We start from the raw sequence: 19,162 nt of genomic DNA, 5'->3' as shown, positions 1-19,162 counted from the left end.
TGTCAAATAGCAGGTAATATCAGCATTCGTACTGAGCGCATTTCTCAAGTACACTTGATCGTAAATTACCTATCAACGCCTAAACATAAGGGGCAGCATTGGCGCACATCGTAAAGGAAATACGAGAAATTAATAATCGCATTAGTAAAAGCGACATGACATACACCATCACAACTACCGCTCTTGTCCATTGACAAAATAAAGCTAATTGAAGAAAAAAAACAGCAGAACCAGGAAGAGGGCAGGAAGCGTGCGTGCCTCCGCTCATGCGCGCTGCGACCGGAGTGGCACTACGGGGACTGGCAGCGGCCGGTGACGTCAGCAGCGGGCAACAGCAGGCAGTGCGGTGCTAGCCCCGTGTCAGGCTACGCTCGGGCTCCCTAGGACCCACACAGTGGGAACACGGCTTCACGTGATTCACAGCATCACTCCCTTCTACCCAGGCCGCGGCGGGATGGCGGAGGCGCAGCCATCAGGTAGGTGCCGAAGCCGGAATCCTCCACACGGGGGCTGCGTATCTCGCTGGCAGGGCTGCCTGTATGTACGTCGGGGATCTGTAGTGAGCAGGGCAGCGTGCGGGTATTGCCACCTGCCTGTAGCCATGACCCTGAAGCTGCCCTCCTGTATTTAGTTACCTAGGGTTCTAATCATTCTGTATAATCTGCTGTATTCATACACGCTCATCTCAGCCTGACCGCTGTGACACTCGGCAGCCTGTCTCATAGCTACTGTTTGTGTCACTGTCCTGTTCTCCAGTGTCAGCTGGAACATCATGACAGTGCAAATCGTGTAACACTGGTGTTTGTCAGTCTGTGTACACACACACACACACCACAACTATTGGCATATTGGGGACTTTTTTTATGCAGAGAACAGTTTATTGAAATGTCAGGCTGCTTGTGGTGATTGAAAAAAGACACACAGTGGCGCTTAGTATAAATCAATGCAATAAATATAAATCTATTAAGATATTGAAAATATTTGGATCAATTGAAATCAAATCTAATTTATTAGATTATATAAAAAAAACAGTAATTAAGACAATATTCCAAGAATCAATAAAACCGTAGTATCGGTCGGGACAGTTGAAGGTTCAAGTTAGAAACAGCTTGTTCGGTACTTATGTATTATCTGGGCTCCCATGTTAAATGCACCCCATTTTTTCATACCCCTTCTATCCAACTACGCATGGAGTTGATTTTATATAGTGTGGCGAGCCACCGTGCCCGAAGCGTGGTGAGCGGACACGGTCTCATAAGAAAAACGGGAGCCCAGATATTACATAAGTACCGCTTGTTCCTATGATGCTCAAAAATGGGTCCTTCACTATGGTAATTATGTCACCAGTTTGATACCGACTGATTGATGTTCTCCGCTGACAACATGTCAACATGAGCGTTTAAAAAAAAAAAAATTGTGTCCAGTTCTAGTTTTCACCATGTGTACTTCAAATTAGTGTTTTTCTTCACTTGCCATGCTACAGGCACTTTACCACTCCCAGTCAAAGTCTATGTGGATGATAAATCATGGGAAAAGTTTGAAAAAATAAAACAACTCACGTTGACATATGGGGGTTTATTCTAGTTCATTCTTTCTGACAAAATCCTTCTTAGATGGACAAAACCATGTGCACTGCAGGGGGGCAGATGTAACATGTGCAGATAGAATTAGATTTGGGTGAGTTATTTTGTTTCTGTGCAGTGAAAATACTGACTGCTTTATTTTACACTGCAATATAAATCTCACTTTGAAGAAAAACCCCACCCAAATCTAATTCTCTCTGCACAAGTTACATCTGCCCCACCCGCAGTGCACATGGTTTTGTCCATCTAAGAAAGATTTTGTCAGAAAGAATGAATTAGAATAACCCCCATGGTGTTTGGCCTAGAGCAGGCATGTCCAAACTATGGTCCTCCAGCTGTTGAGAAACTACCATGCATTCAACCCGTATCAGGAATGGGGTGAAGAGTGGACCATACTCAAATTAGTCCATCTGGGCTCTCTTGTCTATATGCAGAGTATATGTTGTACATTACCTTATATATTGATATATATTTTTGATCGTAGACCTGAATGAATGTGGAACCATGTTTTTACCAGCAAGAAGTATTTGGAAATACTCGCATTTAATGGACCATATTTAAAGTATATGGTCCATAATCCCTTTATATTTTATTGGAGCTCTCCTGTCAGTCATACCAGTGACCCTCACAGGCAGCCATCTCCTAATGTTAAGGGATGTTGTTGACATTTCCAGGGAAAAGTATATTGCCACTGAATATGAGGCGCAAGTTCATCCCAGCTGCCCGGAGGCAAGATAAATATTGGTGCCCCCCCCCCCCCCCCTTCCCTACAAACACCCACACACCACCTTATATAAGTATATGTATGTATGTTATAGTGTTCATTTTAGCACCAGCCATCTTTGAAAACCCATGCAGTTCCTCTTCCTTGTCTGGGGTGTCGCTGTCTGCTGTGGTGTTTCTAGCACAGGTCTGGTTTGCATATCAGTGCTGATATACAGACAACACTGTGCTAGAAGTACTACAGCAGACAGCGACACACCAGGAAGGGAAGAGGAACTGCATGGGTTTTCAAAGATGGCGGGTGCTAGAATGAACACTACAATGTTATGTTATGTTTACAATAAAGAGTGTGATGTCTATCTATCCTGCTAGGATGGAGAGTCAGCCACAGAAGTGATATAAATTAATTAATTTAAACTCACAGGGGAGGAGAGCTGCCCCCTTGGGAGCATGAGCCCGACGGCAGATGACGCCATTGCCTCCCAGAGTTATGCCTCTGGTGCCGGGGCTTGGTTAGGTCATAACCGGGCAACACAAGAAGTAATTTTGTATACACAGTATTTGCTTATTGACTGTAGAGGAGGAAAATCTAAATCTAAGTGTAGAATATGATTCCCTTGTAATGTAGCAATGCATGCAAAGACCATTTGTGTTAGACTTATTATATGCCTATGATTTCAAATTAAAATATGACAAATGTCCCATAATACTGTAGCTTTCATGTAAATTCACAATTTTAGATATGTAAAAAATAATGTAAACCCTAGTTAAATACATAACCATAGTAAACAATTCTACCATACTCCAGCATGGCTTTGTGTAGAACATTTTGCATTTCTGATTTAGGGTTGAAAATGAACAGACATATATGGAGAGAGTTGAGTTTCCGAAAGCTTTATTAAATTGAATGAATAACTGACTTATTTAAACTTTGTTTTCTGCCTTAGGGCAAACAAAATACAACCCAGAGGCAGCTGACTTTATCCCCAGAGAGCACCTAAGTCATCACTCTAGCTGGAGAAACCATGGAAGACCTGAAAGTAATAGAAATTGGAGCAGAAACAGTAACCTGCCCAATTCTCATCTGTATCAGGCCCCTAGGGAGAGTAATCCTGACAGCCCATCACAGAAAATGCACACCTACAACACCTCTCCTAAAAATAACAATGAAAGAGGCCACCAGGGATCCCCAGAGACCACAAGAAAACCTGTGAAGAGCCACAGTTTCCAGAATCAAAGATGGCATCGATCTAGAAGTGAAAGGTCACACACTAGGAACCACCCAAGGCAGCCTCTCTCTGACACATCAGCCAGACCGTCTTTTGTTGGAACCACGCCACTTGGTGATTGGCGCGTAAGAACAAGAGATCCCACTGAGTTATGCTCATCGGAAAGTGAGAAGGAGCTTGGCAGTGCCGACAGCCGAGGGGCCAAACCAAAGAGACTAACTCATGTGTCAGGGGGATCATTGAGGGGACCTCGTGACAGAACAAAACATTCATATGAACGAGACAAGCGGACAGCTCCCAAGCAAAAAACTGATGAGATGTTTGAAAATATTCCACCTCCAGATATTGTGAAATCGGGGACACCTAAAGAGGACCATTTTACGTCTAGACTTGACCATTATGATGGTGTTGAACGGAATGAAGAGAAGCACAGACGTTCCTGTCTTGGTAGCAGGCCTTCACAAGAACCACTAGATTGGAAAAAGTCTCAGGATGGTGTTCAGGCAAGTAAGCAGAATGGAGCCCAAGGTAGTAAGTCTTTAAGGCATGACAAAAGCCAACCAGCAACTTTTACAGCAAAAGAGAAGAAAACAGATAGGAAAAAAGAATCCTCCCTATCGAACACCTATCAAGAGCCAAAATTTCACAACTGGGGAACTGATGGTGAAAGACATGCAGGAAGGAAACATCCACCTCAAGACAATGCTTCTAAAACATCTATGCAGCAAGGACATAGCAGACCATGGAAGAAACAGAACTTACCAAAGAACAAGGAGACACATACCGGTAAGCTGTCCATAAAGTATTTAGAAACAGAGGGTTAATGTATTTTTACATTAAAACCTGTGTTAAGGTGCGTACACACGGGGGGGATTTTGTGTAATATCGCGGGCAATATGTTCGCTAAGCGACCATATTGCCCGCGATGGGAGTGTGCACTGGCCATATATCGCCGGGTGCGCGCTCCCGTTTTTACCCCTGTAGTGATTGCTGGTCGCAGGAACATGCTCCTGCGACCAGCTGATTTCCAATGCCGGGCTCCCCGGGCAGTTTCTTTTTCATCAGCGACCATCTCTGGTCGCTGATGAACAGGAGACAGAGCAATATATTGCTCAGCAATATATTGCTCAGCAATATATCTCCCCCGTGTGTGCGGGGCTTTAGGTTCAAGCATTTTTTTTTATGAAGTTTGTTTTCAATCTAAGGTCCTATAAGGACAGTAGTTGCATTATACTTAAATGTTATTTGTTTAGTGAAAAACGTGTCCATATGATTATACACAACTTGCAGTTGTACTTACCTTCTGTCCAAACCTCTTTGTATTCTGACAAGTTTTGAACATGGGTTTTCTTCGGTTATTTACGTGGCAATTTAAGTCCAAAAAATTTTAATATGCCCCAAATGATAACATTTTTCTTCTTCCATCCCCTGTTCGACAATATTCCTGGTCTTAAAATTGTATTTTTCATTTGACTATTTTTCCATTATGCATTTTTGTTTAGAATTGTAGAATATCTAATTTTTATCGGTCTACAGTTGGGAGATTACTGGATGTATGGTCAACTGCAGTTTCCAACTGGGCATTTTAGCAGTCTATTGATTGCCAATATTTGCAGTTATTTATGTTCAATATAAAATTCATTGCTATATGTGTGGGCAGAGTACAACCACAACAACCAGGATTTGGAAAAATAATACTCCTTTTTTTTTTCTATAGATGTCAAATTGAGCTTGTGACTTTCTTACTATATCTTACCATACTACACACAGTAATTAGGTCTACATAGTACCCATGTCCAGTTACAGCTTCTCATTATATGTCCATATTGCTCTGTCCTTTGATTGAAGTTTTGAAGTAACAGTTTAATAGCACAAGCTGGTTAGAAGACATACAAAGTAGGGCTATTGTGTAAGTATAAAAGCAAGTTGCTATGGGAAACTAGTAGTAGAACAGTCTTAGATCTGTTTTATCTTATTGAGCAGATGAACAATGGTGAAACTGTTAATTGAAAACCTTTTTTATTGTGTTAAGGAGCCCACACACGCACCGTTGCCGGCGGTGCGATGCTGTACGATGGGGTGCGCGCTCCCGCGGCACCTCATCGTGCAGTACAAAAAGTATGTGCTGCACATACTTTTTGTACTAGCTTTTTCTAGCATAGCACCGTATGCACAAGGCATACGATGCGATGCTATGTGTGCTAGTTAAGCCCACAACGCACGCCGGGATCGGTGCGTGTGTGGGCTCCATTAGAATTTCACGGTCAGAATCCGTCACCACTGGAAGAGGCCGTTACTTAATGATCATGTCATGTGATCTATACATACATATGAGCTTGAGCGGAGAAGTTTTTACCTGCTTCTATTCCCTATCACTGCTGTTTATTGGAGTTGTGTTATGTGCTCGTACATCCACCTTCTCATATTTCTTTTGTTTAGCAAGGATTGTTGATAGTTTTAACTTTTTAACTTCTAACATTTACAGTGTAAATGAGCTCAATTGTTTTAACCAATTTACAGTATTGGTGCCATTGGTGCCATTTTTGAAAGTTATCACTAAAGGGGCCTGTTTTTCAAGTTGGCGTTTCATAAAAATGATTCTGAAATTACAGTTTTTGTTATTATGTACAGTATCACCACTATGTACTAAAAACTTAATACAGAGGATTTTACAGAACTCATTTAAACCAGGTAATCTACTGTTAAATGTTTACTTATTGAAAATAATTAAAATTAAACTGGATAACATCATAAGACATTTCTGTCAGGGAGGCGGGAATATGCTACCCTTCAGTAGTCTCTTTGGGGGAGACATATTATCCTGGCACACAATTGTGCCGGTATTTTTATTTTTGCCTTGTCTCTTCTGAGGAGAAGCAGGAAGCAGTAGCGATGAAAAATATTAACTTCCTTTTCTGGTGAACTTTGTCACAGCGCATCAGCCTAGTGCTGATGCATTGTGTCTCCTCCCAGCCAGCTCCACTGGACATGTGTGAGATCTCAGAAGCCTCACAAGATTTCCTATGTAGCTGTCTGGAGCCTGACCGTCAGTATAGCCACTGTGCATGAGGTAACGGCACCTTCAGGTGTTGGAATGGTCAGTGCCGATGATTGTGCGTACATGGGCTTGGTGCATCAATACCAATAGTGATTGCCATGTTATCTAGAACACATCTCTCCAGTTATTCATAACATGCCCTAATACCACTTTCCCTATAACCATGAATCCTACATCTATCCATCTGTGGGCTCAAGAGGGAGCTCCTGGAGCAGTTGTAATTGGCGCTCTGCTAATTTGGAGACTGCCGATACCCGCAGGTGTTTAGTCGTAATTATCGTCATTTTCTGACTTAAGTGCCTTCTGCGGTGCTTTTTGCACTGCACTAGGGCACGAAGTAGCATAGTTGCCGTAGTTTTGTCAGATTTCTGCAAATGGCAGTGTGACAATTGGAAGTAGCTCAGGTGTTCAGTTACACTGGGAACAGTGCTGTTGGAAAATCATACATGGTCATGTGAGCTAAGGGGTGAAATGTAATAGGATGAGAGATTCAGAAAGTGAGAGATTTGGTAAGAAATCTCCAGTTTTTTTAAAGTGGCAATCATTTACACAGCAAAATCACACTGGTTTTGCTGTGTCAATGATTGCCACTTTAAAAAAACTGGAGATTTCTTACCAAATCTCTCACTTTCTGAATCTCTCATCCTATTACATTTCACCCAAGGTGTCCAATCATGTTAGTGAGCTTTCTTTCATTATACTGTACCATGTCAATTTATAAACAGAGAGAAAGAGAGATGTTCACGTCAAAATCAAAGCCAATGGATCAGTAATGTGAGGTTACAATACTAACAACTGATTTTAAATAATATCCTGTTTTGTGTAAGTTGAAAAAAATACATTTTGCTGCTCTTCCTATACCATCTTTTATAAAGCCAATTAGTAGCCAGGTATAAATTTAAAAATAGCATTCTGTGCTTTTATATAAAAGCACAGAATGCTAATTTTGCCCATTGCTGTCTCTTTTCTTTGTGTAGCCATGGATAAATAGTCCATCCTTTGCATTTTGCCTGTGCACATCTAATTGGGTCATACTGTAACCACGTTTCAAGGTGGATGTTTAGAAGATGTCAAGCAGGATAAGCTACAATATATTACACACAGAAATTAATGTATCCCTTGGATTCACCTACCTTCCCCTTTGTTTTTCTCATAGATCATTTGCATAATACGGGTCACATGGTCATTTTTTTTAAGCATAGACAAAACTTTGTAGTTTGTACCCTTCCCTTGCTTTACCTGAGCGAATACAGAAATGTATCTCCAGCTCAGCTGCCACAGTATACAACAGGTTGGCTTACCCTGGCTGTTAAGTTGATTATTTCAATGCTTGTTCTTGTTTCAGAGCAATTTTCTTTTGGTCATTTTATTTGAGAACTTCTATTTTTTTTTTTTTTTTTTTTTTTATGTTTTACCTAATGTTTCAATTTTGTTTGTTTTTAAGACGCATCTGTGCGTCATAGTCCTATAGCCGTTCCTAATTTTATCCCTTGTTTGCTACTGTACTTAAGCATGCTAAGTCTTGACCACTTGTTATAGGGCACGGCTTAGTGTGAATGCTGTTCCTTAACTAGCTGTGTGAGCAAGTGATTCATTGCCTATAAGCTGCCAACATAGTTCTGCTGTTCTTACCAGTGACATCTGAGTTGTAATTAGAGTTCTGCTTGTTACTGAGGTTTGCCAAGACCTGCACGGTGAAGCATGTGCGTTTAGCACAGCAGAGGGGAAGGAGATTATAGAAATCTGTGCAGCAGTTGTGAGAGACGCCAATCAGCAGCACTTTCATGTGTTCCCAGGGCATTCCATTTCTAATAATTATATCATGGAAGGTGCCTTAGCGTAAGTGCTCATGGTTAGGACTATTACCCCCACAATATGAGTTTGATGTAATGGAAACATGCAACACTATTCTGTTCTCGTATTACTTTTTATGGTTATAGCTATATGAAAAGTCGTGTTAAAGGACAATATAAAAGTGTTGTGTGGTTCATTACTTCATAGGGATATTGTATTGTATTTTTACTCCAGTACAGTTTTTCATGCATTATGGTGGCCATATACTTGTGTGATCGAATGCGATATTGCAATGCAATGTCTCATTGCATCCAATCGCATCCTTTGGTGCCCAAGTGCTTATTTTCCAGCACCCAATATCATATGCCATCGGTTGCTGAAAGAGTGTGGACGGCGGTGTAGCGGAGCAGGTGGCAGGAGGGCTGGCATGCGGCAGACGACAGAATTTGAAAAAAAAAAAAAACATTTAAAAACACTGAGCGGCCGCTGATTATCTGTCTGAGAGACAGAGGGCCAAATTCTACCGCCTTCTGCTGACTGCCGACGCACGCTAGCGCTGCCCTCAGACAGCCCCCCTGCCGCCCGCTGATCACAATGTGATTTATCGCACCCATACGGTCAAAATCAAATTATTGTATGCAATATCGTCCTGTGTATAGGCACCATTAGGGCAGTAGCTAAAATATCTTCTCTTAACTTTTTTAACCCCTTCCCGACATTTGACGTACATTTACGTCATGGCCGGGAGGTACTTCCCGACACATGGCATAAATGTACGTCATGAGTTTAAACTGTCACTGCGTCTCGAGACGCAGTGACAGAGGGACGATGTCTGCTGTCCCTGACAGCAGACATGTCCCTGCATGCCCAGGGGGGGCTGCGATGCCGCCCCCCCGTCGGCGATCGCTGTGATTGGCTGTTCAGTGTGAACAGCCATTCACAGCGTTTTCCTGTGTTACCAGCGAATCAGACGCTCGGTAACACAGGTGTCAATCACCGCCGGGCGTCAGGGGGCATGAGGGGGTCATCTGTGACGATGACACCTCACCCCACCCTCACCCCACCTGCCCCCAAGGCTGTGATTGGTCCGTGGGACCCACGGACCAATCACAGCCAAGGCGCGACATTTAAACTGACGGTGACTGCGCTGCAGACGCCATTCCGGTCTGGAATAGCGTGCAGAACGGTCACGGTGCCTGCCTGCCGTGAATACCGACCTGATCCTTGCTAATACTTACCTGATCCTTGCAAATACCTTACCTGATAACCTTATCACTGCTTGTAGCGTGCTGGACGCTTCCTGGATCTGACTTCCTGAGACTTCCTGCTGCTGCTGCAGTGTGATAGAGAGATAGAGAGATAGAGAGATAGAGAGAGAGATAGAGAGATAGAGAGAGATAGAGAGATAGTGACAGAGAGAGCTATATTTTGTGTCTGCTACCCCCCCTTTTTGGGGGTGCAGGGGTTTTCTATATATAAATAACTGTCAGTGCTGCTGCTGCAGTGTCATACAGTGATAGATAGTGATAGATAGTGATAGATAGTGAGAGGTAGAGAGATAGAGAGATTTGTGTCTGCTACCCCCCCTTTTTGGGGGTGCAGGGGTTTTATTTTATATATATAACTGTCAGTGCTGCTGCTGCAGTGTCATAGAGTGATAGATAGTGATAGATAGTGAGAGATAGAGAGATAGAGAGAGATAGTGACAGAGAGTGATAGAGAGTGTATATTTTGTGTCTGCTACCCCCCCTTTTTGGGGGTGCAGTTTTTTTTTATACATATAACTGTCAGTGCTGCTGCTGCAGTGTCCTAGAGTGATAGATAGTGAGAGATAGAGAGAGATAGTGACAGAGAGTGATAGAGAGTGTATATTTTGTGTCTGCTACCCCCCCTTTTGTGCTGATCAGTATATCTGTGCTGATCAGCAACTTTTTGGGGGCGCAGAGGTTTTTTTTTTATATATATACCTGTCAGTTGCTGCCAGTTGCACTGTCAGTTGCACCAAAGGTTGTGCACCTGCTGTCCCTCACTGGTAATCAGTGTCGCATCACTGATCACCTTTTTTTTTTTTTGTGAGTGCTGTGGGGTCTTTTTTTAATTTTTTTTTTACACACACTGATTTTGTGGGTGTCCTGTGGCCACTGTGCGCCGATCAGTGACGTACATCACTGATCAGCTTTTTCGGCACAGGGTTGATCTATTTTTTTTTTTTTTTTTGATCAGATTCCTGTTGCCTTTGAGCGCTGTTCAGTGACAGACGTTACTGACCAACATCTGTGCTCAATTTTTGGCGCAGGACCTTTTTTTTTTTTTTTTTAACCCCTTCAATTTTTTGTTTTTAACCCCTTCATTTTTTTTTTTTTTTATTGGTATAAAGTATTTTTTTTTTCTGCACTACATACACACTACACACTACATACCCCCCGGGTTGAAATAAAGTTTGTACCCCCCCCTACACTATACACGTGTTGAAACATTTCACTACCAGTAACACAAAAATAAAAATGGCATCCCAAATGTCCTCCCAAATGTCCTCCCAAATGTCCTCCCAAATGTCCTCCCAGTCATCCAGGAGAATGTATTCAGTGGAGGAGGCATATGCCATGCTTGCCTCTGACTCTGACACAGGCAGTGATGCAAGCGGGGAATTTGAAGGATTCGTCTTAAGCTCCTCTTCCTCCTCTGGTGATGAGGGACCCCCTCAAAGACGCCCCCGTAGATCAGCTGAGATTCCCCCCCCAATAATTGATCTAGTATGGACCCCACCACCAGACAATTTTGAGCCCCAGGTTCCTGAGTTTTTGGCCATGCCAGGAATCCAATTTGATTCCACAAGTCTCAGAGAAATTGACTTTTTCAAATTATTTTTCTCTGATGATTTTATAAATTTAATGGTGGACCAAACTAATTTATATGCCCAGCAGTTTATTGCTCAAAACCCCACGTCATCATTTGCTAGGTGGACCCCTGTAGATGCAGTAGAGATGATGACGTTTTGGGGTCTGGTGTTTCATATGGGCATAGTAAAAAAGCCAGAAATTAGGCAATATTGGAGTACAGATGTTCTGTACAGTACTCCATTTTACCGTATGGCCATGCCCCGGACTCGATTTGAGACAATTCTTAAATTTATACATTACACCGATAATGCACAGTGCCCACCCAGAGATGATCCCACCTTTGACCGGCTATTCAAAGTCAGGCCGGTCATTGATCATTTCAGTGCCAAATTTGAAGAGGTGTACATCCCTGAAAAATTTATTTGTATCGACGAGTCCCTTATACATTTTAAAGGAAGGGTTAAATTCCGCCAGTACCTTCCCAGTAAGAGGGCAAGGTATGGCATAAAAATGTATAAACTGTGTGAAAGCACCTCAGGGTACACCCACAGGTTTAGGGTTTATGAAGGGAAGGATTCAAGAATTCAACCGCCAGAATGCCCCCCCTCCCTCGTAAGTGTTAGTGGGAAAATTGTCTGGGATTTAGTGCACCCCTTCCTGGATAAAGGTTATCACCTCTATGTGGATAACTTTTACACTAGCATCCCCCTGTTTAAGGCCCTTGGTTCAAGAGGTACAGCAGCTTGCGGTACTGTGCGCAAGAACCAAAGAGGCCTCCCAAAAACGCACATTGCCCAAGTAATGAGAAGGGGTGAAAGCAGGGGAATATGCAACGAAAATATGTTGTTGGTCAAATATAAGGACAAGAGGGATGTCCTTATACTGACAACAATTCACGGAGACAGTACCACCTCCGTCCCTGTACGAGGTACCAGTACCCACACCTCAAAACCTAATTGTATCCTGGATTACAATAGGTACATGGGCGGAGTGGATCTTTCAGATCAGGTACTGAAGCCGTACAGTGCCCTGCGGAAAACAAAAATCTGGTACAAGAAGGTGGCCGTGTATATCATCCAGATGGCACTGTATAACGCTTACGTGCTATTCCGTTCTACCGGCCAGAGGGGGACATTTATGCACTTTCAAGAGGAAGTCATAAAGGGCCTAATATTTGGGAACCAGCAGGCAGAGGGCCCCAGTACTTCTAGTACTGGCCCCCGTATTGTACCAGGGCAGCATTTTCCTGATGAAATCCCCTCCACTGGAAAAAAGGGCAGGACACAAAAAAGGTGCAAAGTTTGCTATAAAAAGGGAATAAGAAAGCAAACTATTTTCCAGTGTGACACTTGCCCCGACAAACCCGGCCTATGTATAAAGGAGTGTTTTAAAATATACCACACATCTATGGAATATTAGGTTCATAATTTCACCGTGCTTCGGGGGTCTTGCTAATGCCACATAGCACCCACCATTCATTCCACCAGAATCTGAGCCGCAAAATCCAAAAATCACTCCTTCCCTTCTGAGTCCTGCCATGCACCCAACTGGTATTTTTTGGTCACATGTGAGGCATTGCCGTACTCGGGAGAAATTGGGGCACAGATTTTGGGGTGCTTTGTCTCCTTCATTCCTTGTGAAAATGAAAAATTTTGAGCCAGAACTGCATTTTTGTGTAAAAAAATGTAATTTTTCATGTTCACTGCCCAGTTTTATCAAAATTGGTGAAACCCCTGGGGGTTTGAAATGTACACTATACCCCTAGATGAATTCCCTGAGGGGTGTAGTTTGCAAAATGGGGTCACTTGTGGGGGGGTTCCACTGTATTGGTGCTTTGGGGGTCTTGCTAATGCGACATAGCACCCACCATCATTCCACCAGAATTTGTGCTGCAAAATCCAAATATCACTCCTTCCCTTCTGAGTCCTGCCACTTTTTGGTCACACATGAGGCATTGCCGTACTCGGGAGAAATTGGGGCACAGATTTTGGGGTGCTTTGTCTCCTTCATTCCTTCTGAAAATGAAAAATTTTGAGCCAGAACTGCATTTTTGTGTAAAAAAATGTAATTTTTCATTTTCACTGCCCACTTGTATCAAAATTGGTGAAACCCCTGGGGGTTTGAAATGTACACTATACCCCTAGATGAATTCCCTGAGGGGTGTAGTTTGCAAAATGGGGTGACTTGTGGGGGGGTTCCACTGTATTGGTGCAACATAGCACCCACCATTCATTCCACCAGAATCTGTGCTGCAAAATCCAAAAATCACTCCTTCCCTTCTGAGTCCTGCCATGCACCCAACTGGTATTTTTTGGTCACATGTGAGGCATTGCCGTACTCGGGAGAAATTGGGGCACAGATTTTGGGGTGCTTTTTCTCCTTCATACCTTCTGAAAATGAAAAATTTTGAGCCAGAACTGCATTTTTGTGTAAAAAATGTAATTTTTCATTTTCACTGCCCACTTGTATCAAAATTGGTGAAACCCCTGGGGGTTTTAAATGTACACTATACCCCTAGATGAATTCCCTGAGGGGTGTAGTTTGCAAAATGGGGTCACTTGTGGGGGGGTTCCACTGTATTGGTGCTTGGGGGGTCTTGCTAATGCGACATAGCACCCACCAAAATTCCACCAGAATCTGAGCTGCAAAATCCAAAAATCACTCCTTCCCTTTTGAGTCCTGCCATGCACCCAACTGGTATTTTTTGGTCACATGTGAGGCATTGCCGTACTCGGGAGAAATTGGGGCACAGATTTTGGGGTGCTTTTTCTCCTTCATACCTTCTGAAAATGAAAAATTTTGAGCCAGAACTGCATTTTTGTGTAAAAAATGTAATTTTTCATGTTCACTGCCCACTTGTATCAAAATTGGTGAAACCCCTGGGGGTTTGAAATGTACACTATACCCCTAGATGAATTCCCTGAGGGGTGTAGTTTGCAAAATGGGGTCACTTGTGGGGGGGTTCCACTGTATTGGTGCTTGGGGGGTCTTGCTAATGCGACATAGCACCCACCAAAATTCCACCAGAATCTGAGCTGCAAAATCCAAAAATCACTCCTTCCCTTCTGAGTCCTGCCATGCACCCAAATGGTATTTTTTGGTCACATGTGAGGCATTGCCGTACTCGGGAGAAATTGGGGCACAGATTTTGGGGTGCTTTGTCTCCTTCATACCTTCTGAAAATGAAAAATTTTGAGCCAGAACTGCATTTTTGTGTAAAAAAATGTAATTTTTCATTTTCACTGCCCACTTGTATCAAAATTGGTGAAACCCCTGGGGGTTTGAAATGTACACTATACCCCTAGATGAATTCCCTGAGGGGTGTACTTTGCAAAATGGGGTGACTTGTGGGGGGGGTTCCACTGTATTGGTGCAACATAGCACCCACCATTCATTCCACCAGAATCTGTGCTGCAAAATCCAAAAATCACTCCTTCCCTTCTGAGTCCTGCCATGCACCCAACTGGTATTTTTTGGTCACATGTGAGGCATTGCCGTACTCGGGAGAAATTGGGGCACAGATTTTGGGGTGCTTTTTCTCCTTCATACCTTCTGAAAATGAAAAATTTTGAGCCAGAACTGCATTTTTGTGTAAAAAAATGTAATTTTTCATTTTCACTGCCCACTTGTATCAAAATTGGTGAAACCCCTGGGGGTTTGAAATGTACACTATACCCCTAGATGAATTCCCTGAGGGGTGTAGTTTGCAAAATGGGGTCACTTGTGGGGGGGTTCCTAACTTTTAGCATCTTATGGTGCCTAGAAACCTACATGGTGCCTAAAAAATAATCTCATAAAAAGGAGGCTCCAAAATCAAGTAGGTGCTCCTTCTATTATGAAGCCTGTGGTTTGGTCACCGTGCACACTAGGGCCACATATAGGATATTTATGAAAACAAAAGAATTGGGGGAATCAATTTTCAGTCACATTTCTCTAGTAAAATGTACTGTGTTCCTTAGAAAAATGTATTAAAATTGCAAATCTGCAAAAAAAAAGAAATTTTGAAATTTCACCTACACTTTGTTTTAATTCCTGTGAAACACCTAAAGGGTTAACAAACTTCCAAAATGCTGTTTTGAATACTGTGAGGGGTGCAGTTTTTGAAATGGCATCATTTATGGGGGTGTCTCACATACAAGTCCCTCAAAGTCACATCAGAACTGAACTGGTCCCTAAAAAAATCAGTGTTTGAAATTTTCTTGAAAATTTGAGAATTTGCTATTCATATTGTAAGCCTCCTAGTGTCCCAAAAAATTAAAAGGAAGTTGAAATAATGATGTCAACATAAAGTAGACATATGGTCTATGTTAGTTATTCACTATTTTGAGTGGTAAGATTATTTGTCTCACAAGCAGAAAATTTAACATTTTGCAAATCGCTAAATTTTCCATTTTTTCACGATATTTTGGTATTTTTCACAAAAAAACACAGACTGTATCGACCCAAATTTACCACTAATTTGAAGTACAATGTGTCACGAAAAAACAATCTCAAAATCACTGGGATAAGTAAAAGCAAAAAAAAGTTATCCCCACTTAAGTGAGACATGTCAGATTTGAAAAAAAGGGCTCTGTCAGGAACGCAAAAACTGGCTCTGTCAGGAAGGGGTTAAAGGGACATATGGGCATTTCCTTCCATATTATTATTATTATTATTATTATTATTATTATTATTATTAAAATATATATATATATATATATATATATATATATATATATATATATATATATATATATATATATATATATATATATATATATATATATATATATATATATATATATATATATATATATATATATATATATATATATATATATACAGAAAGATTCAGGGTGCGCTAAGGTGAATCAAACAACAGGTAATAATTTAAAAGTACAAATATTTAATAAAAAATGCCACAAATATGGCTAAAATAGAAAACAAGCGAATTTACATCATTATATCACACAATGTGTTTAACAATCTGAAGATAGGCCCTATTGGCCCTACCTATTGGGCCTATCTTCAGATTGTTAAACACATTGTGTGATATAATGATGTAAATTCGCTTGTTTTCTATTTTAGCCATATTTGTGGCATTTTTTATTAAATATTTGTACTTTTAAATTATTACCTGTTGTTTGATTCACCTTAGCGCACCCTGAATCTTTCTGTATTTCTATTTGTCCTGGGTTCCAGCTAACAGGGGACCTTCAGGGGTGCTGCTTTGGGCTATTAGGGCGCGGTGTTAGGTACCTTTTGCTTTCTCATATATATATATATATATATATATATATATATATATATATATATATATATATATATATATATATATATATATATATATATATATATATATTATATATATATATTATATATATATTATATATATATATTATATATATATTATATATATATATATTATATATATATTATATATATATATATTATATATATATATATTATATATATATATATATATATATATATATATATATATATATATATATATATATATTATATTATATATTTCAGAGAGCTCAGCCCTTTCCATAGTACCCTCATTTACCTTACCCTCATTTACCTTAATACACATAGTTGAATAAATAATGGAGTTTTGGTTAATGGTTGATCAATGCATTTAAGGTTGCAGTCCAACGTCAAGGGGCCCCATTTTACTGTAGGTCCTACTTTATCATCAAGACTCTTAACAACCTGACAACTGCAATTCAGTCAAACATATGCTACCTGGTTTAAAGCTTACCTGTTTTTTATTTTCATGCAATGATTTTTATTGAAAGTTTTGTAATTATACAAAAAAGAAAAATTAAAGGTTCGTTTAAAGAACAAACAGATGCTCAAGTGTGTTTTTTAAATCTCAATATGATAAGTGTCAAACATAATCATATTGATATATGGCATGAAGTATCGCATTGTGTGCGAGGTAGAGTGCACAATGCGGGACAGTGAAAGGCATAGAGAGAGAAGATACAATCTTAACATATATTATATAATTCTAAAAGAACAGTGGCCAATGATGGGCATGCCCATTAGTTGGCAAAGAAAAGCTATGTAGTAGGATTAGCATATTGTGTCAATCCATTTAGACCAAATAGCATTAAATCTACTGTATGCCAAGCTTTTCTAGCAAGGTAAGTTCTGGCAATACATACCTTAGCTAGGGTTTATTATGTTTTGCTTAGTCATTGCATCTAGACAGTCATCTTCTAGGGTGGCCAGTAAACATACTGTAGGTGTAAGGATTTTGTTCTGAATACCTGTATGTGTTATAATGTTGATAACTCCTGACCAGAAAGTTGTTATATGGGAAAAAGTAAGTGCCAGAAGGAGCCATCCAATGCACCACATTTAGGACCGGTTGGGACGGGGATACTACCTAACTGGTACAATTTGTCAGGTGTGTAGTATATATACGATGAAGAATAAAAATACTGGATCTGTTGGAACTGAACAGTTAATGTGGAGATATGAGAGCTGGCGAGTGTCAACTCCCAAGCCCCATCGTCTAAGGGGCTTAAATCTTTTCTTGAATAGAAGTAGGAGATTACCGGTAGGCGGAGATTGGGTGAACTCGACACCATGGATTTTTACTGGGGAATCTAATATGGCTGGGGGGGTGTCTTGAAATTGGGTGGAGAGAGCATGGCGCAGCTTAAGATATCTAAGAAACAAATAGGAGTTTTTGAGGACCTTATCCAAGTAAATATCCCCTAACAAGGAAATACCCCATATAGCCCATACTGCTGTAACTTGTAATTGAACTAATTCAGGTAGACAAAAGTGATTGTGTAATGTAGTTTCAGGGTCCCAGCCCCGCCCACCCATCATGATATGGACCTATTTCCAAAGCAAGATTGCTTGTCTAATTAAGGACAGAGGTAAAGATAGTATTAGCACTGAATAGTTGTAAGGGGGAAAGAGTAGGACAATTTTGTGAAAGGAGTTGCTAATGCAAGGTAGAGGGTTCACATTCAGTTAGCCATTGCCGAATAAACAGCAATTGAGCAGCATAATAATAAATCCTAAGTGCCGGGAGTCCTAAACCACCTCTGTCTCTTCAGGACAGTGAGATTTATATATCGGCGTTTATGGACTCAAATGAGGGAAGAAATGAAACAATTGATTGTATGGAAAATCTTCTGAGGGATGTATACCGGTGACTGTTGTAGAATCTACAATAGTTTGGGCTGAAAAACCATTTTGATTAGGTTTACCCTACCAATTAAGGTTAGAGGAAATTCTTAGTATATACACATATTTTAGAACGGAGATTTATTACCAATGGATCCAGATTCAATGGTATAAATTGCCGATGATCATTTAAGATCAGAAACCTAAGTATTTGAAAGAGTCAGGCCACTGAAGAGGCAACAAAACCTCTGGAGTGGATGGACATTTCCCAGAAAGTGGCATAATACAGGAGTTGTCCCAGTTAATCAAAAAGCCAGACAATCTCCCGTATTGATCGATAAGGTGAAGAAGGGAAGGCATAGGAATCATAATCGTGTAGGAATAACAGAATATAATCTGCATAAAGTGCAATTTTATCTTCTCTTGTACCTATTGTGAGGCCATGAATACCAGGGGATTGTCTAATCTAGCATGCTAGGGGTTCATTTGCAATTGCAAATAGAGCAGGGGAGAGGGGGCAGCCCTGTTTAGTGCCCGAGACAGGGGGAAGGAGGAGGATACAAAACCATTGATCAAGATTCTCGACACTGGCCCAGAATATAGAAGTTTGATGTATGGAATATATACAGGGCCAACACCCATACAGCTCATCACCTCCCAGAGGAAATCCCACTCCACAGAATTGATCGCCTTAGCGGCATCAAGGGAAACTATAACCGAGGAGCTGGAGTCCCCACGGGACGACTGCAAATGAGTAAAAAGCCAACATAGATTGATAGAAGATAGAAGTGGATTTATGTG

The 19,162-nt window shown here is 41.0% G+C and overlaps 1 protein-coding gene across 1 annotated transcript in view; it reads left to right on the top strand.

The window, feature by feature from the left end:
- The first annotated feature begins 227 nt into the window (after window positions 1-227).
- The window catches only part of NFX1 (nuclear transcription factor, X-box binding 1), a 105,342-nt gene continuing 86,407 nt past the window's right edge, over window positions 228-19,162 (top strand). The window contains exons 1-2 of the mRNA XM_083188419.1: window positions 228-476; window positions 3,254-4,321. Coding sequence (XP_083044545.1) covers window positions 455-476; window positions 3,254-4,321 — 1,090 coding nt within the window. The 5' untranslated portion in view covers window positions 228-454. The remainder of the gene's footprint in view (window positions 477-3,253; window positions 4,322-19,162) is intronic.

Source organism: Crinia signifera, chromosome 5, assembly GCF_055691185.1.
Source record: "Crinia signifera chromosome 5, ASM5569118v1, whole genome shotgun sequence".
Lineage (NCBI taxonomy): Eukaryota > Metazoa > Chordata > Amphibia > Anura > Myobatrachidae > Crinia > Crinia signifera.
Note: the sequence above shows the minus strand (reverse complement) of the source record. Positions and strands in the feature narration are given on the sequence as shown.